The following is a 26,301-nucleotide window of genomic DNA, read 5'->3' as shown; positions in this document are numbered from 1 at the left end:
AGTTCTCCAGCACGGCTGCACTCTCGGCTTCACGCTGCCTCGCTCTGCTCGTCCCACAGAACTGCCCACTTCCTCACCCAAACCAAACCAAACACCCGCTGATTTTGTCCGACAGTATGACCCAAAGGGAGAAGGTGTCAAATAATGTAGCTCAGCTCCTAAAACCACCAAGCACTTGAGCACGTTTCTGCAAAGCCGAGGTACGCAGAAGAGACGGGGGGACCATGATTCACATCAGTCCATCTGCCAGGTGGCCTGGGCACCAGCAGCCTTGACAAGATGGCAGGGTCAGAGGAAGGTGGACGATGCCATCTACATGCCTACAAGAGTCGCCGGAGAGGCCAGTAACAGGGAAGACCCTTGGGTATCCCCAACTCCCAAGCTGGGAAAACCCTTGTCCCCAAAGGTCCCCACTGCTACATTTCCAACCTGGAAAACATAATCTCTATACAAGTGAGAAGAAAAATGTGCCAGAAGTTTTGAAAACTGAATCAAATATTGGGGGGGGGGGGGGGGAGAGCAAGCTCCTGCAAGTTTTAAGTAGAAGAGAGATGCTACACGACAGGTGGTGGGCCCAGGGGCCAGAGGAAAGTTGGGGGACTCGGAGAGCCTGCACTGAACCAGACACTGACACCTAAGAGTTCTCTGTAAAAGTAAGCTCAGGACATGCACCCCACTGACAATATGAGGGAGGGAGAGAGCAGAGGCTCTTTCCAGACCCGTAGACAAAACTAATAATACCTTTGAGCCAAACATTTCTTTAAGGAGGATGGTTCTCTACCTGAAACTAATCGCTTCCCAGCCTCCTGGGAGGCACAAGCCCCAGCATCCTAGTAACCTGAAGTGGCCGGGTCACCTGCCCTGGGGACTCACCGAGCCACGACTGCGCCGCGTCCTCATGCTATGCTTCCCACTGAGCCCATCCTCTTCCTCTTTGACAGGTTTGAACATGAATGGGGGAGGGTCCACGGGCTTCTCAATGGGCGGGAGCTCGCCGTATTTCTTGAAGTGGATACGGCAGTCTGTACACAAGAGGATGTTCTCCCGGCCCCCGTGGTGCCAGTCTTTGGAGGCTGCAGCAGGGCAGAGGGGTGCAGGTGAGGGCCCTTCCGTGGGCTCAGGCAGGCGCCGTCACTTGCTTGGCTGCTGCTTGCTCTCTCCCAGCGTGGGAGAGGAGTTCAGGAATATCCATTCCCTCCCAATTCTCATGGTGCCCAAGAGGAGCTAGAAGCAGGCTTCCCAGAAACACAGGTACCCCCACCCCGACCACACGGACTATACACGGGGGAGGGACAAAAGCTACCGATTTCTGCTTTCTCGGGTAACCCTGAAGCACAATGCAAATGTCGAGCCAATGACACTCTGGCAGGTCTTTAACTAGATTCATGAAATGTTCAGAACCTGAACGTGCCTGAGCCTGGCCTGTCTCAGTGAATGCTCCCAACGCTCCCCGCTCCCCTGATCCCCACTTACTGGTGGTAAAGCAGTGGCGGCAGGCGTACCCCTTCAATTCCTGCTCGCTGTCCTCACTGTCAAAGTCATCCTCGCTGGCCGAACTCAGGTCCACTGGGCATGGCAGGAACATAACAGGGGTGGGGGAGACACCATCATGCTTGGCCAAGACCAGGACCACCTGTGACCTGTGGCCTGCCCCAGGCTCCGAGCCACCAGTCAGAGCGGCATGGAAGGCTGAGGTGGGGCAGTGTTCATGAAGGGCCACTCTGAATTCCTCAGGGCCAGTGAACAGAACAAAGAACTCATATGAAGGGTGGTACCCAAGGGTCTGCCCTACCCTGTATTTGGAGACTGATATCACACCTGAATCCTGATGTGGCAAACACTGATGCCCACAACTGGGAATGGGGGCAGCGAAGCATAACCATATGAATTCCCTGACACTTCCAGGCATCCTGAAGAGCTCCCTCCTCATTGAGTCCTACACCTCCCCCACCAACCCCAGCACCAATGGATTATTTCTTGTTTGCATGTGCAACATAAGCAACCCGCAGGCTGAGTGCCCTGGGCCAGGACAGAACCACAAGGCCCACTGCTGTTTGCTAACTCTTAAGAGTTAGGAAGGTATCATACTACACTGCACATCATACTGGGACCAAGAGGAGGGTCTTGATAAAGCAGGAGGAAAAAGAAGGAAATGTTAATCTGACCTTATTCCTAACACAACACCAACAGAACTCAAACAGTACCTCTTCCACTAAGTGGACAACCTCTGAAGTTACTGAAAACACCCTAAGACAGGGTCAAGCCTTACATTTTCATAAAAAATTAAAATGATGTTGAGATTATTTTAAAAACATAAATGCATGAATAATTTCTAAAACTCTCCTACCAATCCCAAGTCAGCGCTCACTATATCCCCAGCCTGTACCCTGACAGGTGCCTGTGCGGGCGGGGCCCAGAGAGGGGGCAAGGTGCTGTGGCTGCGTGGGTGAAGTCCTCACTTACGGAACTCGCTGGAGGGGGGTCTGGAGGGGCGTGCTGACGGGTGTGGACGCGGTGCGGGTCTTGATCCTCCTGAACACGGCCTGCCTGCGGTGCCTTCGATGGGCCCTGGAGCTGGCTGCTTCAGGGGTTTTCTTCCAGTAGTAATAGAAGGTGATTAGCTCCCCCTGCAGGAGAGAAGCCTGGCTGTGACGGAAGGGTTCAGAGGGGCTTTCCTTCTCCAGGTCACCCAGTCTGCCCGCCCTCTGCCACCAGGAGCAGGAGCTGGTTCCTAATAGCTGTGCTGGAGATGAGGACAAAGGACAGTAGTGAGAGGAATGGGGCTTGCTCAAGACACACCTGTGAGCTGCCCACTAACTGGCAAAGTGGGATGTTCCCTTCAGCCCAGCAGAGCAGTATTTCTAGATCTCAAGAACATTTGTTCATTCAACAAGTACCTGCTGTGCGCCTACCATGTGCCAGATGCCATGGAGGAAAACCAATGAACAATCGAAAAGAAGGAAAATCCTTGCCTTCCAGCAGAGTGTGTGTACAGATGTTTTCTTCACAGCACTCCACTGAAATCACACAGGTATGACAAGGAAATCCCTGGCCAGTTAGGTTATTCCAGAAACAAGAAAAGGAAACAACTGAGATGGTGGCGAGCTGGGGTTAAGAAAAACAGAGACCCCAGATCCAGGAAAACTGCTCCACAGCCTCTACCCCAATCTGAGTGCGCACATCAGGACAAGCTAACACAGCATCCTGAAGATGAAGACTGAGGCCTGACAACGGAAGGCCCTGGGGGACAGACACAGTGGTGCTGACGCAGAGGGGCAGTGCTATATGTCACAAGGCCAGCCTTTAGGGCAGAAGGCGCTATTCTTTCCATGGCCCAGCAGAAAGGAAGGCAAGAAATCCGAAAGAAAGAAAGAAAGAGAGAGAGAGAGAGAGAAAGAAAGAAAGAAAGAAATCTGAAAGAAAGAAAGAAAGAAAGAGAGAGAGAGAGAGAGAAAGAAAGAAAGAAATCTGAAAGAAAGAAAGAAAGAAAGAAAGAAAGAGAGAGAGAGAAAGAAAGAAAGAAAGAAAGAAATCCGAAAGAAAGAAAGAAAGAAAGAGAGAGAGAGAGAGAGAAAGAAAGAAAGAAAGAAAGAAAGAAATCTGAAAGAAAGAAAGAAAGAAAGAAATCTGAAAGAAAGAAAGAAAGAAAGAGAGAGAGAGAGAGAGAAAGATGGAGGGAGGGAGAAAGAAAGAAAGATAGCAAGGGGGTATGAGCCCAAATGCAACTTTGAGACCCAGCCCCTCCTCCAGCTCTGCGCTCAGAGTCTGTCTGAAATTCTCTCCCTCTGCCACTGTCCCCCATGCATGCACGTGTGTGCTCTCTCTTTAAAACAAATAAATAAACCTTTATAAGAAAGGGGCTTTTTTGCTCCTTCCACCCCAGGAGCTCAGCAGGCACACCACACCCACCCACAGGTGAATGGCAGGTTCCGCTAACCCTGGTCAACACAACATCAACTGCTTAAAACGAAGATCCCAAGATAAAGTATCTTTACCTGGAATTAAAAAAGACAAAAAGGGGCGCCTGGGTGGCTCCATGGGTTAAGCCTCTGCCTTCGGCTCAGGTCATGATCTCAGGGTCCTGGGATCGAGCCCCGCATCAGGCTCTCTGCTCTGCAGGGAGCCTGCTTCCCCTCCCCCCGCCCCTGCCTGCTTGCCTCTCTGCCTACTTGTGATCTCTCTCTCTCTCTCTCTGTGTGTCAAATAAATAAATAAATCTTTAAAAATAAATAAATAAGACCAAAAAACCCCACTTAAAACACCAAAAGTGTGTAGTTCACATTGATTTTCTCTAACTGAATCAATCTTGTGGACAATCAATTAGCGTGGCTGACTACTGTATCCCGGGAAGGTGGGAGCCAGGTGGCCAAAGCACCACACCGCCTCACGGAAGGGAAGGTTCAGTGCCCTGTGAAGGGAGGAGCCAAGAGAGAGACACGAAGATGCTGTTCTCTGGTGACCTGAGATCTGGCTGGAAAGACCAGTGCCAGTGAGACGGCGGTGGACAAATAGCACAGACACCATGCGACAGACGCTGGTGATGGCTAGAGCTTCTGGTCATGTGAGGTTTCACTAAAACACCCCCCCAGAAAGCAATGGCCTTAGAATGATGAGAAGTGAGTTTGTAGAGAAGTAGACAGATTTTAAGTGGGGAAATGGCTTTTGCAAAGCAGGTAGTACATGCGTGTTGAATGTTCACTGCTCGTCGTCGGAGTCTATGCCTGCGCATTTTCTAAGAAGTGGGACCACAGCCGTCGTCAGATCCTTAAAGGAGCCTGTGATCCCAGAGAAGCTTCCGACTGGCTTCCACAAGCCTACACACAGCCTGTATCTCTTGGAGCCGTGGGTATGTTTCAATCTTTCCAAGGGCCACTTAACAGAATGCTAGTGACTGCCAATATTGAACAGATGAAGTGTGACCCCAGGCCAAGGAGGCCAGGAGCCAGCCACCAAAGAAGAGCCTGCAAACTCACCCCACCCTTTGGATTTCTGAGCTGTTTGCCATCACATGCTGTTCTACAAACGCAGGCTACCCTTGTCCCTGTGGTGACTGAAGCACTCTGAGCCCCTAGGTCATGAATTGAGAACCTCCTGGCTCCTGCCTCTTTCCTTCCTACTTTCTGGAATTTTCTGGAAAGTCACTAATCTCTACTGATCTTTTGGTGTCGGCTGGCTAGAGGGAACAAATTCCTAAATCTACTAGGAGATTAAGAGACCTGTGCTGATATAAAACTGATCTGACTCTGGTTTTTCCTATGAGAAAATACAGAACAGAAACCAGGAGAAGTCACCGTCAGCCTTCAACACTTTGTCAAAGTGACACGCTCTATCAGTTCAAAAAGACAACCAGTACCGTAAATCATGGTCCCATCCCAAACCTGGAAGGAAGAAAGTGGTACCTCCCACTGCCTCCTCTAGCTGAAGTCATTTTAGGGGCCAGCAGATGAGAGGCCTGGGATGTAGGAGGAAATGTGAAGCTACAGGAGACAGAAGGAATAAAAGATGGGAAAGAAAGTGAGGTGGAAGGTGCTACCAGGGTCTCTGCCAAAATCTCAGCGCCAGCGGGTGTCATTGGCACAGCTGCCCGCACGTCTCCATGCGGCACTGGGCTGCAGCACAGCACTGCCTCCCGCAGTTACGAAGGACCCGCGTCCCCCTGCCGCCGCCCACAGCCAAAGTGCAGGTGCAACTTCTGACTCCCCTAAAACTAACAGTCTACTGTTAACCAGAAACCTTTCCAATGATATAGGTGGTCGATTAACACACATTGTATATGTTTTATGTATTATTTCTGTATTCTTACAATGCAGTAAACTAAAGACAATGTTACTAAGAAAATCATAAAAAGGAAAAATGTATATATAGTACTGGATGACATAAAATAAATCTGCTTGTAAGTGAGCCTGAGCCATTTAACCTGTGTTGTTTAAGGTCAAAAGTATTTCTATGTCTCAAATAGGAATGTTTGAAAGAGTTTCAAATGGCTTTAAAAGATGGCATAGCTGGCAGATTAAAATCAAGGAAGCCAGAGTTCATTGAGGCTATGGTACTGGCCCAAAGTGAGATGCCAGACGGAGAAAGGCTCAGGAAAAAAGCACAGGTTCCCAACCTTAACTTCCACTCCTGCACTGTGTACTTCTAGACTGTGTGAGAAAATTAGGACATGACAAAGAAACCTAATATTGAAATAAACATCAGCATTTTGTCAACAATTAAGAAATAACAGCTTTTAGGGATGCCTGGGTGCCTCATGTGGTTACTCGTCTGCCTTCAACTCAGGTCATGATCTCGGGTTCCTGGGATTAAGCCCTGAGTTGGGCTCGCTACTCAGCGGAGAGTCTGCTTCTCCCTCTCCCTCTGCTCCTCTCCCCAAACTCATGAACTCCGCACGCACTCTCTCAAATTAAACAACAACAACAACAACAAAACTTTTAAACAAGGAAAAGGAGGGGACACCCAGGTGGCTCAGTTGGTTAAGTGTCTGCCTTTGGCTCAGGTCAGGATCTCAGGGTCCTGGGATTGAGTCCCGCATTGGGCTCCTTGCTCAGCGGGGAGCCTGCTTCTCCCTCTGCCTAGTTACTGCTCCCCTGTCGGTGCTCTCTCTCACAAAAAAAGAAAATCTTAAAAATAAAACAAAATAAGGAAAAGGAGTCCAGAACAGGTTCTATTAGCGGACCACAAAGGATCAAACGACCAAGCCAGAAGGAGTTCCACTACAGGCCTATAAACTAGTTTGGAAAATGAAAACATAAGTTTCAAATTCAGGAAGATGGGGTAGTGACTAGAACTTTCATATGCTGATGGTGGGACTATAAAATGGTTCAAACACTTTTTAAACTTTGGCAGTTCTTACGAAGCTAAACAAACATCTACCACATGACCCAGCAACTGATCCCACTCCTAGGTGTTTACCCAAAAGAAATAAAGACATATGCTCACACGAAGACTTTCATACAGATGCTCACAGAAACTTTACTCTTCGCAGCCAAAAGCTGGAAACACTCCAACACCCCTCGATGGGAGAAGGGATAAACGGTCACCGCGCGCCCGCCTGTTAGGTGCTACTTGGTAGTAAAAATGCACTAACTGCTGATCAACCTGGTAATATGGATGAGTCTCAACACATCACACTGGATATAAGCAGCCAGATACAAAGGGGTACACGGACCGTATGATTCCATTCTAGAAAAGACAAATCTTAAAAAAAAAAAAAAAAAAGAGAGAGAGAGAGAGAGAGAGAAGGCAAATCTACAATCCCAAAAAGCAAACGAGTGGTTGCCTAGTCTGGAAGACAAAGAACATGAGGAAACCTTTTGCGGAGAAGGGAGCATCGTATGAACGGATAGTGATGCTATTTGCATGGAGGTACGGTTACTGAACTCCCTGAACTGTGGCCTCACTGCACTTAATGTGGGTGTATTTTTATGGTATAAATGGTGTGCATACCAACTACAGATCAGTGAAGTTGACTTAAAAAAATCCAGGCCAGGTTTTATTAGCCTCCTCTCAACCACTGTAATGTCTACGAAGGGATTAAACACTGGAATGGAGCGAATCTAGGAGGATTAGAAACAGCATACTGGCGACTGCATGGGTGGCTAGGTCTTGAGCACAAACAAAAGAACATGTCGGGAAAAGCTCTGGTTCTACAAATAGGGAATGAGGCAGCCAGAGGCCTCACCAGGAACGAAGTCAATTGAACTTTAATCAAACATGCATAGTGTGTGCTGCAGAGACCCGCTGCACATAAATTCAGGGAACAAAAGCTGTTGCAGAAATCAATAGCTTGCTGAAACATTAACACAGGCAATCATTGATCAAAAGGCAGCTCCACAAAGGCAGCCTTGCAAATTAGCTCCCGCCTTTGCTTGCAAGCAAACACAGAGGCAGCAACGTGGACATGAATGGCCGGGCCCTATCGTTTTGTTCCCGGGGCTCTCACCCACCGCACAACAAGGCCTCCCAGCCAGCACACCTCACATCTCCGTGCTGTAATTGCACGCAGCACGAGCGACTAAACTGGTTAGTGCCTGGGCAAAAAAGGAAAGGAGAGGGGGCGAAGTCCTCTCCAATTGACAGCATTATGGGCTGCAGTGCTTGTCAAGAGAAGCGTTTAAACCCACTGGTCTATATTTAGCAGATTCTCTCTCTCACACCCTCCCCACCCCCCCAGCTCTTCGCCTTTCCTTTGGTGTAAGGGGGCAGTGGTGGCTGAAGCCAATGATCTGCTCCTGGGTTTAGGCACCAGCTCCCCGCCCTGAGGCAGGATCTCTGCACAGCAGGTCTTCTCCCCAGGCAAATCACCCAGGGGTAGAGAACCAGTCCCCATGAAGTTTCTCTGATTTTCCATCAAAATGAAAACATGGGGTGGGGAATGCCAGGCCCAGAAGGAGGATGGAGCTAAAGGTGCTCAGCGCTGTGCTTGGCGCTGGGCTCTATCTGGGTGAGTGGGGGCTGGGACGAGAGAGGTTGACAAAAGGCTCCAGGCACCAGCAGACAGCTCAATCACAGCCACTCCTGTAATCCAGAAGCTTCCAGGGCTCAGCCACTTGGAATTAGGAGGAGGATCGGTTCCTTCTCTGCAGTCAGTCACCATTGTACTTCTGTGCTTCCTCATGTCAGACTGTGAATCCATCAAGTTCACTCCACATAAAACATCACGGCAATGTCCTCCATGCCCTCCCTCCCCACACCATCTGAACTGAAGCAACTGAGCGGGGGGTGGGCTCAGGCTGTTTCCCACTTACCAGTAGCCTCCTGGTATAAACTCATTTCAGGTAAGTTCTGCTGGCATGGCTGGGCCCAGCTCTGCTTCACCCTGGGTGAACCACAGACTGGCAACACCTTTGAGGGAGCAGGGTCAGCAAGCATCCCACTGTACGTGTGTGCGCAAGAGCAGAAGCGGGGTGGGGGACTACAGGTGGGAGCTGGCAGCCTGCCGCAGGAGACAGCCTGACCAGGTCTCCTTCCCGTCTTACTAACAGGTCAATCTACCTGCAGCCATTCGCTGAGTTAAAACAATGTCCACAAACGTGACTGTTATTTAATTTCCCACAGGCACTGCACTGCAAAGGGAGGGGAGCCTGTAACCCATCCTGCCTGATAAACACACACACACACCAACACACACACATAATATTTTTAAAGTAAGATAAGCTACATGTCTTGGGACCCTGGGGAGAGGAAGGCACAGAGGCACGAGCCGCTCAGGTGAGCAGTGAGCGAGCAGGCACGGGAAGGCAAGTGTCAAGGGCTTGCCTGGTGAGCAGGGCGAGCACTGCAGCAAGTTTCCCACCCCACCCCCAAGGCTCTCTTACACCTCAGCCCACCATCACCTCCAGAAAGGAGCTCTCTGGGAGGCTGATACGGAGGCAGGAAAAGGTAGTCAATTATTTTTGTCCCATGTGAGAAACATAAAGGTACACCTAGGACTAAGTCCCAATTTTTGTGATGATAACACATTACTGCCACAACCACACAAAAAAGGCATGACATCCAGGGGTGGGGAAGGTGGTGCGGGGGGTGGGGGGTATGAGGCAGAAGATGAAGCCTAGTGACGCCAGCATGCAGACCATGGGATACCTGCAGCCTGCCCTCTACTGTTAGGCTAAGGAAGGCCTCAGTCTTTCGGCAATAACTCTTCTCACACACTCCTCTCAACTCAGTGGACACAGTCATGCTCTGTTACCTTCCATTCTCACAGTGGTTCTGTGACCAGCGGAAAAAATGGAGAACTGTTGACTTCACAGTTATGTCAAGGAAGGCCTTGAGAAACCAGTCCTCGGTCTGTGCGTGGAGGGGCAGGGAGGGAGGGAGGCAGGAAGGACTGGGTCCCTGCACCACGATGAAGGTCCGCAGTAGAGGCCACCCACAAATGCTTCCTCCACTGGGGAGGGGAGCTGTCGCTCACTTCCTCTTCTGCACCAAACCTTTAACAGGCATCCTTAGAGGAAGGCGGAGGGGTAGAGTGGGGTGGGGCGCAGGGGAGGAGGCCTGGGAAGCTGCACTCAGATAAAGGCAGTAGAAACAGAGCTTCTCTCCAAAGCTACTTCACAGCTCCTCAAGCCCACGTGCCCCCGCCAGCCAATGTGATGGGACAGGGCCCACCACGTGGCGTTTAGAAGAAATTATGTGAATTCTTTAAGACCTATTATTATTAACTGTTCTGATGCCAAATAAATATTTCACTATGAATATGCAGAGAGTACCTGAACTGTTCTCCTCCCAATGCCCTATTCTGCGTGCTCAAGTGCAGCCGGTGAGAGTCGGGGCGCCATTGCCCTGCAAAACCTCGGCTGTAGGAGACCCTTCAGTTTCCATCTGGCCCCTCGGGGGCCCACGTACAAAGGAGTGCAGAATCCCACCACTTGGCTGGCTGGAATGGAGAAATCTAAAGCTTCCTTTTTCTTTTCTTTCTTTCTTTCCTTCCTTCCTTCCTTTTTTTTTTTTTTTTAAGGTGTGCTTTTCCAGAGAGAAGTTCCAGCGAGCAATGAAAAGTTACAGAACAAGGTCCCCAACCCAGCAGGGGCAGGAGGGAGAAGGAAACATGGCACAAAACTGCTTCTCAGACTTCACTCCTCAACCCGGGGCCCCACAAGTGGTCAAGGTCCCAGGAGAATGCGGCTCTGGCTCTGGGAGCAGGTCGGGCGAGCCCGCATGGGCCACATCCCCCAGGAAGCCCTCTAATCGGAGTGCTCTGACCCTGCAGCTGAGCCTGGCCCCCCGACCTCCATGACCACCCCTGCCTGGGAATTACAGCTGCGGTTCTAGGCAAAAACTACTAACCTGGGGCAGTGAAGCAAGTCATACTTCCCGGCAGAGACTCCTATGCAAGTCGTTCTCTCCTTTCACTCCCTGAGGATTCAAGGGCTGAAGCTGACGGCTGTTCCGAACATCTGAGGTGAGAAGCTGGGCACTGGGCAGAACCACCAGCTATGTTTAGGAACAGCCACCTTTACAGATCTTTCTCCAGCAGGCAACTGGTTGTCTTCCAGCGTCAACTCTGGTAATTAAAGCAGTGCTCTCCTGGGCTCCTTCTTTTGTTAACCAACCGAATCCCCTAATCCCTGAAGGAGCCCGACACCGTCAGCCGCTCTGCTGCTCATTGTTAACCAGCAACTCTGTGGCCCCAGAGAGCGTCTGACAGAATGACGACGATCCGCTTGAAGGCCCGGCAGGGCGCCTCTCCAGCGTGGCCACAAGGGGAAGCCCGAGGCTGAGGCGGCGGCCTGTTTCTAGGCAAGGCAACCGCCCCACCTCTAGCTCCTCTTCTGGGGAAAGGTAAGGGAAAGGGAGCAAGATGATGACTCGGGAAGTGTGTGAAGTTCTCCTGGGCTTAACAGGGTGTAAGAAGAGGCCACACTAACATGCTCACAGAGATGTTCCAGAACCTGGCACTCCCCAACATCTCTTTAAAAAATCCCAGTTGACAGGCAACTGGGTGGCTCAGTTGGCTGAGCATCCAACTCTTGCTTTCGGCTCAGATCATGATCTCGGGGTCACGAGATCAAGCCCGGGGTCAGGCTCCATACTTGGTGGGGAGCCTGCATGCAATTCTCTCTCTCCCTCTGCGCTCAACTGACATTCTCTTGCTCTCAAATAAATAAATATTAAAAATGAAATCCTAGTTGAGAGGTTAAATAATTTTTAAAATAATGATTACCACTATTTATACGCTGCAGAAGAATGAAAAGAGTTTTGCAGGGGTTTTTGTTTTTTGTTGGCGGTGGGGTGTTCTTTTTTTTTTGCCAAAATTGTAATGAGATTTCCTAAACTCTATGTTGCTTTCATTGTTGACCTCAGCCACTTGTGGGTTCTATCTCTGGTCCTACAACACCACTCACATGTCCAGACTGGAGGTCCTAGGCTGGCCTGTCCTCTCCCAGAGAGACACGCTCAAGTCTTCCCAAAGACCAGCTCTGACCTTGTCACTTTCCTCTGCAAATCAATGAAGGCGCCTCAAGGCCAACAAAACAAAGGTCCAGTTGCTCTGCTATCTCTTCCAGGACTTTCCCTCTGTCCGAAGAAGTCCCTGCTACTGCATTCCCCACCTCTCATAGCCCCTGGCTAACGCCAAACACAACGGCCAGTGTGCTGTCCCTCAGTGCTTCCCTTCTGCTTGTGGGCTACAGCCCCACAAACCCCTCACCACTGTCTCCTCAGTGTCTGGATCAGAGTCCTCACCACCTTGGGTTCAGGTCACCACAGATCCCACGTTCTCCCTTAAGTCTTACTTACCCTCTCCTCTAACCCCTGAGATCACAACGTCTGCACGTCTACGGTTTTCTGCACTTGCCTCTTTCCTGGTATACCCAGGCTCCCCTTTGGATCATAACCATGAATGAACCTGTCCAACATCCCCAAGACTGTGTCTACTTCTTTTGAGTACCCCAGAGATCTAAGACAATATCTTGAATATAATGAGTATTCAGTAAACATTTGATGGAATGAGTATTTCTAGAGCATTAAAATTCACCTGAAATTAATTCTTTTTTTTTTTTTAAAGATTTTATTTATTTATTTGACAGAGAGAGATCACAAGCAGGCAGAGAGGCAGTCAGAGAGAGAGGAGGAAACAGGCTCCCCGCCGAGCAGAGAGCCCGATGCGGGGCTCGATCCCAGGACCCTGAGATCATGACCTGAGCCGAAGGCAGCGGCTTAACCCACTGAGCCACACAGGCGCCCCTGAAATTAATTCTAAGAAATTAACTTCTGAGAAAAAGATATCCGACTACTGACTTTGTTCTCAAGTAAGGTCATTAAAAATAACTGCTTCCTGGAGGCACCTGGGTGGCTCAGTCAGTTAAGCATCTGCCTTCGGCCAGTCATGATCGTGGGGTCCTGGGATTGAGTCCCACATTGGGCTCCTGGCTTAGTGGGGAGCCTGCTGCTCCCTCTCCCTCTGTTCCTCTCCCTCGCTTGTGCGCGTGCTCTCTCTCTCTCTGAAATAAACAAAATCTTTAAAAAAAGACAAATAAATAATTGCTTCCTGATCGTACCATTATTTCATAAAAGAAATGACATTTTATCTCTAAAAAAAGTAGAAAGGACAGACAACATCCAAATAAGAAGAGTTCCTTAATCTGGTATTTAGTGTTAAGAAAAATGACTACATTGTTCTTATTTTTGTTTCATTTTCCAGAGACCAGTGTGTGTGTTGCTTGGAAGCAGTGCTCTGAAGATGGGTGTCAGGGGCTGACAGCAGGGGGTGTGGCTGAGGAATCCACTTCCTCTATAGTAGACCTACAAACCAACAATCACTGTTACTGGGCTGTGACATCTATGATGAGAGCTAAGCACTATAAATAAGTGTCCTCTATAACTTAATATATTCAGTCTTCATAGCTACCCTAGTAGATAAATATCTTCATTATCCTTGCTTTATAATGAGACAATCGAGGCACAGGGAGACAAAGCCACATGTCCAAGCTCACAGAGCTTCAAGCGGTAGCCCCGAGGGTCTGGTTCCAGTCCTATGCTCTTAACCATCCCGCTATGAATTGAGAGGAAGTATATATATACATTTTAAAGCCAGAGGCTCAAATTTGGGTTATCTTTCATCTACAAAGTATCTTAAACCTCTTCCATGGACCTTGAATAGGCAGAGGAGCAAAAAAAAGGGCACTGTGCATCCCTGACAACAAGGACTAGCCAGCCTTCCCAGCCTGGTGGAGCCAGATCCCCATGCTGCACCCAAGAATGACAGAGCCGCACCTGGCCAAAGCAGGGGTACCAGGTTCAGAAACACATTTGGTAGACCCAAGGGCACAATCAGAATTACACACAAGCCTAGACAAATACGTTCTACTTTCCATACCAAGAACAAACTCCAAGGACTATATCGCACAGACCCTGGGAGCCCACAAGCACCCCCTCACAACCTGCTCACCGTGCCTCAAACCACCCAATGGCTTACGCTATGGGCAAAGCCCTCTTGGCCACTTTTGGCTCTAAGCCACATATGTCAAAGAGACGTGCCACACAGATGAGCTTCACAGGCCTCCTAACCTGAGAGCCTGACCAGGCAGGGCCCTTTAAGAAATGACTTCTGAACATGCTACAATGTGTCTTTCCCAAGTTACCTCTCCCAGGAAGTATCTATTTTTAAAATCGTAGCTCTGAAGCGGGCTCAAAACCGTGGAGATGACTCGAGGGCCACGGGATGGGTCTCCTGCGCCTCTTCCTACTACCACTTCTCCAAGGAGCTCCACTAAAAACCTATCGATTGAGCAACATAGAAGTTTCTTCTATTTAACCAAGAATAACCACCACAATAAAAAATGAACAAAAGATTTGGAAATGACTTGTATGAAGACAAAGGTCACAGCCACCACGAAGCAGTCTAGACTAGCCTGGAACAAAGGACCCCCGCCCTGTGTGGCGCCTGAACCCACCTGTGGCACAGAAGCCTGGGCAGTCCTGACATAGCCACAAGAGTGGCCGTCACTCAACTCGGGACCCCGACACGAGGGCCAACTCAGGCAGGGGCCTTTGTCTCTGGTTTTACTGAGCTGTTGAAGACTTATTATCTTAAGTACAATTATGCCAACACCGGGAATCTTGTGTTCTCTGTAGGGGCCCCCCAAACTCCCCAAGAATTCATTCACTGAAATCAGTTTTCTTTCCTATAAGCTGAATACTTCGTTATTTCCTGAATTCATTTTATTGGAGTTCAGCAACAGGGCAAGTGGGATCTCACCGCCGTCATTTCTATTACCACATCACCCTTCTTAATGTTTTCTTGTTCCTGTAACAAAACCACAATTCTACCAGCAAAGGGGGAGAAGAGAAGAGAGGAAAAGAGAAAGCCATAAAACCGTTAAAAGCGCTATTCTCCATCTCGTAAACATTTTTCTATTTATCGGCCTTTCATTATATGTGCAATCTCATTATCCCTGCACAGAATCAAAGTGACACTGTCAGGGTCACCCTATAAAATATACATTGGCAATGTAACATTTAATGATGGGAACAGGACAAAAGATGAAGGATGAGAGAGGGTGGCATGCTGCAGGACGTTTTAAAGGGATCATCAGTTATATCTCTATGCATTTCCCGAGGTGATAATTGAATGACAGGGGCTAGAGGGAAATCCATTTTTGAGCTCAGAACGGACAGTTAGGAGAAAAATGTTTTTGTATTGGGAGCATGTAATGACTGCCAGGAAATGAGAACAGCTACTCTAGCAACATTGCTTTTTCTATTTTATAGTTTTTATGGATGCATAGCAAATTATCAAGTACAATCCATTTCTGCAAGTTGAATTTTAAAATAAAGGACAGGCTTCCTCATCTCAAAGAAAGGAGGGAAAGGGTATTTAATTTTGTTATCGTATCACATTTGTTTAATAAAAAGAGCAGAAGCAAAGATTACCCTTCAAGCCACACAGACACAATTACAATTCCACACCCTCCTTAGATGCAGACATGAAACATGTCCTCTCTTTTTCCTGAATTTTGAATTCAACTTAAGGCAAAGATCTTAGAAAAATCCAAACAAGCTCGCACACCAAATCTGTGCTCAGGTCTCAACACACGTGGCTAGCAGTCATTTCATCGTGGCTTTTAGCTGTAAAGAAATCCAGGAGGGAGGGTGAGGGGGCAGCAGGTGCCTTCACAGAAGCCGTTAAGGGCTGAGTTGGGGGTCTCTGCCCTCCCCTCAAATCATATGCTCAAGTCCTAAGCCCCGCACCTCAGACTTTCGGCCCCCAGAACTGTGAAAGCACAAGTATCTACTGCTTAAGGCCCCCGTCTGGGGGACGCTGTTAGTGCAGCCCTGATGCACAAATACCAAGCCTAAGGACAGGGCTTCCCAGGCAGCCTGCAGGAAAGGAGGCGCAGGGGAGGAGATGCCCACCGGACGACAGCTCCGGGCTTTGAGAAGAGTTTACAAAGCTGATTGTGGGGGGCCGGCGGGGGCAGCAGGGTTTGTTTGGGGGGAAGAACAGGTGCCAAAGAGGTGCAGCAGTGTGGGCAAGTGGGCAAGTAAGCGGCCACCGTACGCGCACTCGGGCCCCTCCAGGTGGGGGCTGAGTGTCCCGGCGGATCCGAGCTGCTCTGGGCAGATTTCCACACGGGTCTCTCACAATGGCTTCACCACGGCCTGGGACAAGCTGCCCACCTCCACTGACACCTCACAGACGCCTTGGATGTCAGACAGCCGGCTCCCCGGAGGAGCTCAGCGCAAAGGAAGAAGACCGGAAGATGGGACAGTCAGGTGTCAGAAGAACACACAGCAAGAACTTCCCCAGACTTGTATTTAAACCACTGAATTCTTCTGGTCCAGTCCCACAAGAAAGAGCCCCGCTCCATCGGGCTTGCGCTACCTCCAGCGCGGTACTCCCCGCCAAGCCGCGACGGCACGGATGCAACATCAAGCGCCCGTACTTCAGGAACGAGCAGATGTATGAGGCACTCTGACCGCAGCGGCCTGGTGGCGGTCCTGGGGGGGTCTCCAGGACGTGGTTCCGGGTGACTCATACCAACACGCACACTGTAGTTTGTTTAGAAAACACACAGGCTGGGAGCCCCCAGGGGTCTGGGTTATAGTTTATGGAAACCACTGCCGATCCCCTCATCACAGCCCATGATATGGGCCTGGAGGGTGCACTCCTCCCGGCTGGTATCTGGGTCTCGTCAAGGGTTCTTGTCCGAGGCAGCCATGCCCCTCAGCCCCCAGCCCAGGAGGCTCAGGGGCTGTGTGGTCGGCCCCCCACGTGGGGTGGCACGAGTGTGCAGCCTATAAGGGTGCACGGATGGTTGCTCTCTGGGGACTCCTTCCTTAACTCAGCTGCTTGGCAAGGCTGCTCCTGTGGTGGACCCTCACCCCCAAGGGACCTGAGGAAGGCTCTGTTGCCCCTGTGGGGCTGGTTATCCAGAGGAGAGCTGGGAGTGTCCTTGGTCATTTACTACACAGCTTGGAAAAGCTAGATGGATCTAGATCTCTGAAACAAACTATGTGGCAGGGAAGGCACTAGAGCTGGGGCTGACTGCCACAGCTTTCCTCCAGCACCACAGGGCACAAAATTCTGATCAGCATGCCCTGCGTTTGCATCAAAATCCCAGTAACTCCAAAAAAAAAAAAAAAATTCCTGGTAACTCTTGTTCTGGAAACAAACTAATGTTGTCATCATGAACTTCGCTCACCCCACTGTATCCACCCCCTTCTCCCCCAGGCCAACATGTGGTATGTATGGCAGGAAGAGGTACGGGGAAGCTCGCCCCGGGGGATACCTTAACCACCCCCGAGTTGATGCTGAGTTGGTTGGTTTGAGACATGAGTGTGTTCCTAGCTCCCTGTAGGAAAAGATTTTCCCTGTGTGCCCCATGTGTCCTTAAAAGGTCACCCACAGGGGCGCCTGGGTGGCTCAATGGGTTAAGCCTCTGCCTTCAGCTCAGGTCATGATCTCAGCATCCTGGGATCGAGCCCTATATTGGGATCTCTGCTAGGCAGGAAGCCTGCTTCCCCCTCTCTCTCTGCCTGCCTCTCTGCCTACTTGTGATCACTCTCTCTCTCTGTCAAATAAATAAATAAAACCTTAACAAAAAAAAAAAAAAAAAAAGGTCACCCACAAGCATCCACCATCTCTAACAAAAAACTACACAAAGGGAGGGACGCTGACAGAAAAGCTCTGCTTTCTTAGTACTCAAACGTCTGAGATCCCAGAAACAACTCTTAAAAAGTCAACAAACTTTTCATTAATTCAAGAGCTTTAAAAAGCTTCAGTTTCCAGTTGTAGGAAGCCTCAGAAACTGGCCTTTATCCAGTTCTGCTTTACTTCCCCAAAGGAGCCAAAACCATTTGCAGTGGAGAACACAAAGATAGAGGTTCCTCTGTGTGGTGACTTCAGCTTGGGCCTGTGCCCAAGGCACCCTCCTATGCTAACAGAGAAGCCCAGGTCCCAGAGTTCCCAAAGAGATGTCCCTCAGGGGCCTGGTCCTGAAAAAGCTGTTCTCTGCCATCTGCCAGGACCTTGGAAGGTTCTCCCTCCTATTGTATTTATCCTCAGAAAGGGGACTGGTGCCTCTCCCCTGTGCACTGCCTTCTGGCCTGGTGCAGGCTCAGGCGACGCCCCTCCTCTGGCTGCTGCCAGCTTACCCCACCAGTTCCTGTAACCCCAGCCATCTTTTGGGGCACCCAGTCTATATGCCACCTCGTATACACTCTCTTTGCTGACCCCACAGAGCCAGTTTCTTATGAGCCTCTTCCATGCATACCATCTCTCTCTTGCTTTAGCTGTGACCCTTTTATAGCGCCTGTGTCACTGAATCTGGGAGAACTGGAACTCAACATCTATTTCTTTGATCCCCTATTTCTCCCTCGCCAGCTGGTCTCTAAACTACATGTGAACAGGGATGTGCTCGCTCCACAGCCTGTATCCCCAGCAACAACCAGCACCACGGTCGGCACGGAGCAGGTGCTCAGGAAGTGCTCGTGGATCTGTAGTGAGTTCTACCACAGCCTACACACACGTGGGAATTACGCTTCCACACGGAAGATACAAGACAAAAAAGTCATCAGTGTTCATAAAAATTACATACTCTCAATCTCAGAAATGAGAAATCCCATCGTCTTTCAGTGAAGGTTTTCAGACTTAAGATAAACATGAGATGGGAAACTAGTTAGGAGGATTTAAACTCGAGATTATCAAGGATTTCCACACAACTTTGTATATTAAAGTAACAACAACAACAACAAACCACGGCCTCAGAAGAGTCCCTTAATCCAAAAAATGAAATTTACTTTCCTGTCCCAAGGGATGCACACATGTGAAATGGGAACTGGTGACGCACAGGCGGCGCTGCTCCCTGAGTACACCGACGTGCACCCCAAATCCCTGAGCCACAACCCCTCACGTGAGGAGCCACATAAGCCTGGCCGATCACACCTATACTCTGGTCCAACGGAACATTCTGACTGACACTAAAACTGTAACTTCCATTTTCTAAAGGCTGGCCGTCTCCTCGTTTCACGGTGTGAGAGTATTTGGGGCCGGTCTTAAGTGCACTGAAGAAGACTGTTCTAGTTAAATCTTCCTCTCAGAGTTAGTGAGAAAAGGCTCCAAACTCCGTCTCAGGAGAAATGAGCCCCGTGGGGCGCTATGGCGCGCGCGGGCTGCTGGCAGCCACCAAAAGGCCCTGGGGTTGTGCTTTCAAACCAGAGGGCCCGACGGACCCTTCCGAGAACGACACCAGGGAAGCGCAGCGCGCAGGGCGGCGGCAGGACGCCCCGGGGACCGGCCCCCGCTCCGGCCAGCCTGGCTGCTTGGCTGCGATGATCCAGGTCCCCCTCTGCGCCCGCGAGGGTCCCAACGTCGGCAGAACTGGGCGGCACACAAAGCGCCCGCCACGCGGATGAAAATTCACATTCCATCCTGGGCCCTGGCTTGGTCATTCTGGTCAAATGGTAAACGTGTGCGCACGGGGACGTGCGGGCGCCGGTGGCGGAGGGGGAGGCGGCTGCGGAGGAAGAACAGGTTCGCACCTGGAGTTCCCTACCTGAGCCACAGAACTCACCTGGGAGCGGCCGCGGCGGCGCCCCCGGCACCTGACCCCTCCAGGCCTCGGCTGCTCCGTTTTCGAAACCGAGGAAAGTAACGGCCCCCACTCGCTGAATCGCCACAGTAAGGAGAGCAGACGGCCGGGCGCGCCGGCCCCGTGGCTGGCGCAGCGTCAGCGGTAGGAACGCTGTAGGGAAGTCCGCTGTCGCAGTCCCCGGTGTCTAAGGACCGACGGACCGGAAAGCGGCGGCGGCGGCTGCCCGGCTTCTTCTGCCCGCCGGGAAGGCGACTGCGGCCCAGTCACAAATCAAGTACCAAGTCCCAAGCGGTAGAAAGCAAAACCAACCCAGTGTTTCTCGAAATAGCAAATGCATTAAATATTTTAAAACTCTGACTTAAAAAGCAGAATTGAGCTGAACTGGGTGAACAGAATACAACTGTATTTAAGAAGGAGCGAGGAACTGAAGAGTCTGGACGCTTACACTGGCCTCAGGGATGAGCTGGCCGTATTTCTGGGTTGGCAACATCCATCCCTGGGAGTCACAAGCTCACAGCTAAGCCTTGGCAATGCCAGGAGCAGCGTGGCCAAAGGAGACCTACACGTCCCAGGTCCGCTATAAGAATCTTCTGCTACAAATTACTGCTTCTCATCTGTACCCATTAACCTATGTTCACCACAAACTGACACACTACAGGGAGCCGGAATCCACCTCTGGAGTCCGGGGGGCAACATGTGGGGATCGTACTATTCCTGTACTGCCTTCTTTCCAGTCCTCTCCCTGCTAGCTGTGTGTCCATGGGAAGGTGAACTAACATCTCTGAGACTCCAGTTCCTCCTGTGTAAACTAGGGATGGTTTACAGGGTTGTGGGTAGGATCAAAGTATTTAATAAGGACCTGGCACATGTGCTAGATAAATGACTATTATTTTTATTCTGTTTCCATTCAGGAAAAGGACTAGAAACTCAAAACTAAGTTCAACTCAAGGAACCATTTTAATTAACTGAATTAAAAAAAATCTCTCGAAGAATAGTAGTCTCTGTAACTGACTTTGTCTATCATGTCTACAGGCACTTCACACAGAGATCAAGGGAATGCTAGGCATCGTGAGTGATAATGGTGTTTGGGGCAAATTTACAGGACGAAGACAGCACAGTTCAAAGCGGTCAGCATTCTCCAGAAGATCCCCAAACAGAACTATAAGGACAAAATACACCTAATCTAATGGTCTCACTGAGGCAACTTAAAAATCCTCTCTGCACAACCTCTGCTTCCACTCTTAGGTAATCAGCCAGAGAATCAGAACAGACAGTATCAGTAACCCCTTCAGCAGGAATCAGAACAAAACCAAAACAATGTACCTGCTCATCTTCAGCAGGTTACCGTGGGTCTCCCAGCTATCTCTACACTTCAATATCAAATTAGGTCTGATGAACAGATTGGAAAGGTCCAGCCAGGGGACGTGCAACATCCCATTATTTAAGTTCATGACACCATAAATCTACTTTTAAAAAGCATCAAAGAACATTTACTTATGTTAAAAATTATACCTAATTACAATAAACTCTATTACTGAACTTTAAAAATATTCTCTTAGGACAACGTGGAACATACCAGAATTTCACAAACCCCAGACTGAAAATCACTGGCTTATAACACAAACTCTTTAAGCAGAAAGAAAATGCAGAAGATTCTTGAAGAGTTTAAGCTATAGAGAATCTGCATTTCGGATGCTGAGCTGAGGATGGAGAAAAATGTCGTACAACTCACTGAAATCACCCCAAAACATCCTGGGGCCCAGGGACTCAAGGGACCTGGGTTCTAGAGTCTAGTCCACTATGTGGTTGTCCCTCTGCCCCTCTGTACTATGCAGCCAGGGGTTGGTGTAAGCCTGGACCGGACATTTGTCAAGTTCAGTCTGTCCCTGAGTTACATGTGTCCTTCCTTGCAGTCCTACCTTTCCCCTCAGGACACACTGTTGATTTTGTAATGCTTTCCCGACAGGGACTGTGCTGATGGGTCCAGAAAATTAATGTGCTGCTCTGGATGCACAGGGGGTTAGTACTGAAGCACCTACATCCGACACAGTGTTAATAAGAGGAGTAGAGGTCCTCCCCTGGGAACTCCAGACATCACTTCAACAGTAACTCACATGTGGCAGCAAATCAAGAGGCAAGTGTTAGCTGCTTAAGGCAAGAGCAGAGATAAGAGGTTGCATACTAACCCCAGATAAAAGGAAAATTGGTCTGATGAGTAGCACTTAAAAATTCTTGTCACATACGATCTGGATCAAAAGCTCCAATGCCACAAGCAGATGCCTTGAATGTGTCTCCCATGCTCCTTCTGGCCACAGGAAGCACTTCTGTAGGCTCTGACTCAAATGTTCCAGAAAGTAATTCCAGATTGCTAATAAAGAAGTCAAGCTGCATGTTTTTAGTCTCATGACTTTAATTCTAAAAAGTCCCAGCTAAACCACATCTCACTCCTGTGGGTGGAACTGAGAACCGAAAGTGACGAGTGCCCCCCTGAAACAGAGGTGCAAGCAACTGGCCACCAACATGCCGGTCACGGGTGTGTTTTTCAACCAACGACACGACCACGATCACTTCAACAACAATCTAAAAGTGAATCCAAAGCAGTCTCTGACAAGTCAGTCCCTCCTGCCCACATTCCCCTCCAGGGCCCACTGCCCAAGAGCAGTTCTGCGAGGCTATCTCTGCCAGCCACTGGGATATTGGGTCCTCCCATCTTCTGTTCCTGGCATTCTTAGCAAGACCAGGTCAAGTGTGGCCTTGGACCCATGATGCTCTTTAGAAGTATGCGGGTGGGGGTGGCGCAGGGAGGCACAGTCGCAGCCTCTGATTGTTCTAATTGCACTTCAAAATTTAACATGTTCACTGTCTAAAATCAAATCAAAATGGATTATACATATAAATTAATAGTTCAATGAATAATACCAATACCTACCACCGCATAATGACTAAGTTGACTATTAATGTCTTTAATGATGCCTCATAGCTCCTCCTTCCAGAGTCTCTGGCTGCCTCCTGCCTCCTTGTTCTTTGCCTGGATAGAGGATCACGGCTACTTAGGGAGTCTTGAGTAAAGCACAGCCCTTGATAAGTCACAAACCGAGGAAGAGCTGGTCTAATTCCTAAAGACTAAGTAATAGTGGGGTAGGCTATAGCAGAGTTTTAAATCCTGCTTTATGTTAATTCACAAAGGAAATACAGGAATTCCCTGGGTGCCAAAAGGACCTTAAAGAATATCAGATAATGTCATCCTTCTGGTTCCTGGTGTCAAAACAAAACAACACAGTACAAAACAAACCCCAGGCCTAAGAAGGCCTGATCAGCTACTTGGGAGCTTTTATCTCCGAAGGGAAGACTTTTACACTACACCCCCCCCACCCCCACCCCCCGCCCTCCCCACTGGGCTTAAAGAAGTCAAAAGAAATGCAAAGGAGAACCAGTTTCCAAGCTTGTAAGGAAAAGAATTTTCATGAATTTAATTGTGTACTTCCGTTCCAACCGGACAAAATACCAGTATATTTAAGAAAAGTTGTGATGCTATGGTTAACTGATCTCTGCTTAAAAATTATCCTTGAGTCAGAAAGACACACATAAACACACACACAAGAATAGCCATTGCGTCCTATATAAATCTTAAGGAGAAAAGAGAGCCAAGAAAACTTCCCAGGAACCTCATTCCAAGCCAAGATACACTTCCCGCATTTGGGCATTACTAATAATAAGAGCATTCAGGAGCTCCTGTTAGCCCATGCGGCACCATCCCATAAAGACAGCAAAGTCACACAAGGAAGGTTTCCCACTCCACAGAACCAGGCTCTGAAATCCAGTCAAGACAGAATCCCAAAGAGCCAGAGTTTCCTTTCGGCAGCCCCAAATTCTTAAGGCTGAATTTTTTCGAACAAAGTTTACCTCAAAGATATAACACAGAAGACAGAGGTTTTTAAATCTATTCTATATTCTCTCAAGGGAAGGCTGCAACTTGGGATGTAGGAAATGGTGTAGAGAAGTATTTCATAATGTGACTTGGAGAGACTGTCCAGAAACTCAGTGGATAGGATCTAGAGGTGCAATGTAATGCAATTTCATTTAAGATTCCAAATGGTTACTTTGTGGAGCGAGATATTCTAAAACTTTTAGGAAGAGCAAGGGGCCAATAACCAACATATTCCTGAAAAAGAACTGGTGGGAAAGTGCCACACCAAATGTCAACAATTACTCAAATGCTAGACAATAAGATACCTACACGGGGCAGACGAACAGACCGATGGAAAAAGCCCGGATGTAGATTCAAACATTTCTGGAAATTCCATTTTTGACATATCTGGTAATACAAATTAGTGAAAGAAAAGCTGGATCTCTCAAAAGATGGTATTGGGACACTTGGTTATACACACACAAAAATAAAACTGGTCCTCTACCTCACTTCAGACACAATAAACCAATTCCAACAGACTGAAGACTTAAAATATGAAATTCTAAAACTCTTAAAAGACAAACAGAAGGGACTACCTTTACATCCATGAAGAAAGATTCCTTAAACAATACAGACTCAAATCATAAAGACTAATAAAACTAACTACATCAAAATTAGGAAAATGCTAATTCTACTATAAAGAACAAAAAGATAAGCCACAAATCAGAAGTACGTATTTGCAACACACAATATTTAAAATAAGGAGCACCTAGAATTTTTACAAATCAAAAAGAAAAGACAGTTCAACTGAAGAATGAGCAAAAGATTTACATAAATCCTTCATAGAAGAGGAAACACAGGCAATGAAGGCATTACACGATGTCCAACATCCATAGTAGTCAGGGAAATACAAATTAAAATTACTCTGAGAAACTTCAAACTCACAATACTGGCAAACATTTTTAATTTTAAAAAAAAAATTTTTTTTTTTTTTAATTTGACAGAGAGAGAGAGATCACAAGCAGGCAGAGAGGCAGGCAGAGAGAAAGGGGAGGAAGCAGGCTCCCCGCAGAGCAGAGAGCCCGACGCGGGGCTCGATCCCAGGACCCTGGGATCATGACCTGAGCCAAAGGCAGAGGCTTTAACCCACTGAGCCACCCAGGCGCCCCAATACTGGCAAACATTTTAATGTGTGACTCTATCAAGTGTTGACAAGGATGTAAAAACACGGAACTCTTGTATGCGTCTGGAAATAACTGCCTTCATTTATTAACTACGAGATATACATGCCTATAACGCAGGAATGGTATTCCTAGGTACACCCTAAAGAATTACCTTTACACACACCAGGAGACAGGTACAGGAACATTCACAGAACCGTCTGCAATAGCAAAACAAAACAAAAAGCAAAAAACCTGAAACAAACGGAAACATCCATCAACAGCAGAAAAGAGAAGTAAAATGTATTATATTCCTACAATACTGTGAAATAGTGGGAACTACACGACATGGTTGAATCTTGGGATAAAGATGAGTAAAAAGAACAAAGGCGCGGGTATCTATTCTTCCTCCGTGATTCCATTTCCATGAAGTTCAAAAACATGAAGTAAACAACACATTGTGGAAGGATACAAATATCTGAGGCAAAACCATGAAGAAAAGGAAAGGGATTATAATACAGTATTCAGGATAGTGGAGAAGGCAAGGAACTGGACCAGGGAGGGAACATTGCATGAGATCTCAAACTTCTGGTGGTACACAGGAATTCACTAAGTTATTTTTATACCAAACACATATTTTATAAAGAATCTTTCAGGGGCGCCTGGGTGGCTCAGTGGGTTAAGCCTCTGCCTTCGGCTCAGGTCATGATCCCAGGGTCCTGGGATCGAGCCCCGCATCTGGCTCTCTGCTTGGCAGGAAGCCTGCTTCCTCCTCTCTCTGCCTGCCTCTCTGCCTACTTGTAATCTCTGCCTGTCAAATAAATAAAATCTTTAAAAAAACAAGATTCTTTCATAATTTCTCAATATTTACTAAAACAACAACAACAAACCAGAAGATTGTAAACATTCCAATTCTGCCATTGAAAAAAGGGTTCTCATCTTTACTGAGAACTGGACAGTTACAGGCAAGTACTTCCTGTTCAGAAGCCCACAGGATAAGGGTTTCCTTTGCCCTTAACTGTTGATGCATCCCAAACAGTTGCTCTTCTACCTGCCCTCACTCTTCCAGATCGCCAGCTGCCCAAGCCCCCGGCACAGCCACTGCAGGGCCGCTCACATTTTGATGTCCTGCTTCTACCTGTGTCCGCGCTCCTCGAATCCAAACATGGGCCTCTGGTCTGAAACCCTGCCTTCTCTCGCTGGCCAAGTGTTAGGATCCCGTTTTTTCCTGGATGTTGTGGTATCTTAAAGGAAGTCGTGCTTATAAAATGACAACCCTTAGAAACCACCTGTTTCTGAGAGGGGTGACAAGTAGTGCATCCCCTGGCAGTCTTCAAAATTCTCCAAGTGAGCTGAAAAGAAGCAGGGCTATGCTTCTAGATAAGGCCAAAAATGACTGTTCTATAGATGTCAACAGCTTCCAAAGTAATCTACAGGACAAGCAGGGTTAAGTGATACAAAGAGTGATAAGTGATAAATGATAAGTGAAGTGATACATGTCACACCGACCCACGTGCATGTTTGTGTGAAACCTGAAGAACGAAGCATGCACACGGAGACAAGGTGAAGCCCTGACCCCGCAGCCCTGCTGGGTGTGCCACGCCACCGGCCTGCTCTTCACTCACAGCTACTTCCGAAAACCCCTTGCCGTCCCACTCATATGCTTAAGACTCTTCCCCTTGTTTGACTCCGTGGTGGC

The 26,301-nt window shown here is 48.5% G+C and overlaps 1 protein-coding gene and 1 long non-coding RNA gene across 2 annotated transcripts in view; one reads left to right on the top strand and one right to left on the bottom strand.

Moving 5' to 3' along the window:
* RERE (arginine-glutamic acid dipeptide repeats) overlaps nucleotides 1-26,301 on the bottom strand; it is a 445,015-nt gene that overhangs the window by 9,582 nt on the left and 409,132 nt on the right. The window contains 4 exon segments of the mRNA XM_047724025.1: nucleotides 874-1,073; nucleotides 1,474-1,566; nucleotides 2,464-2,491; nucleotides 2,493-2,627. Of these exon segments, the coding sequence (XP_047579981.1) occupies nucleotides 874-1,073; nucleotides 1,474-1,566; nucleotides 2,464-2,491; nucleotides 2,493-2,627 (456 nt within the window).
* LOC125096901 (uncharacterized) lies at nucleotides 9,989-25,711 on the top strand. The gene is made up of 3 exons (XR_007126435.1): nucleotides 9,989-10,115; nucleotides 11,135-11,137; nucleotides 25,701-25,711. It is a non-coding gene; the product is annotated as an uncharacterized LOC125096901 (long non-coding RNA).

The sequence above is a fragment of the Lutra lutra genome, chromosome 4 (assembly GCF_902655055.1).
Source record: "Lutra lutra chromosome 4, mLutLut1.2, whole genome shotgun sequence".
Lineage (NCBI taxonomy): Eukaryota > Metazoa > Chordata > Mammalia > Carnivora > Mustelidae > Lutra > Lutra lutra.
This window is presented reverse-complemented; position numbering and strand designations above follow the sequence as displayed.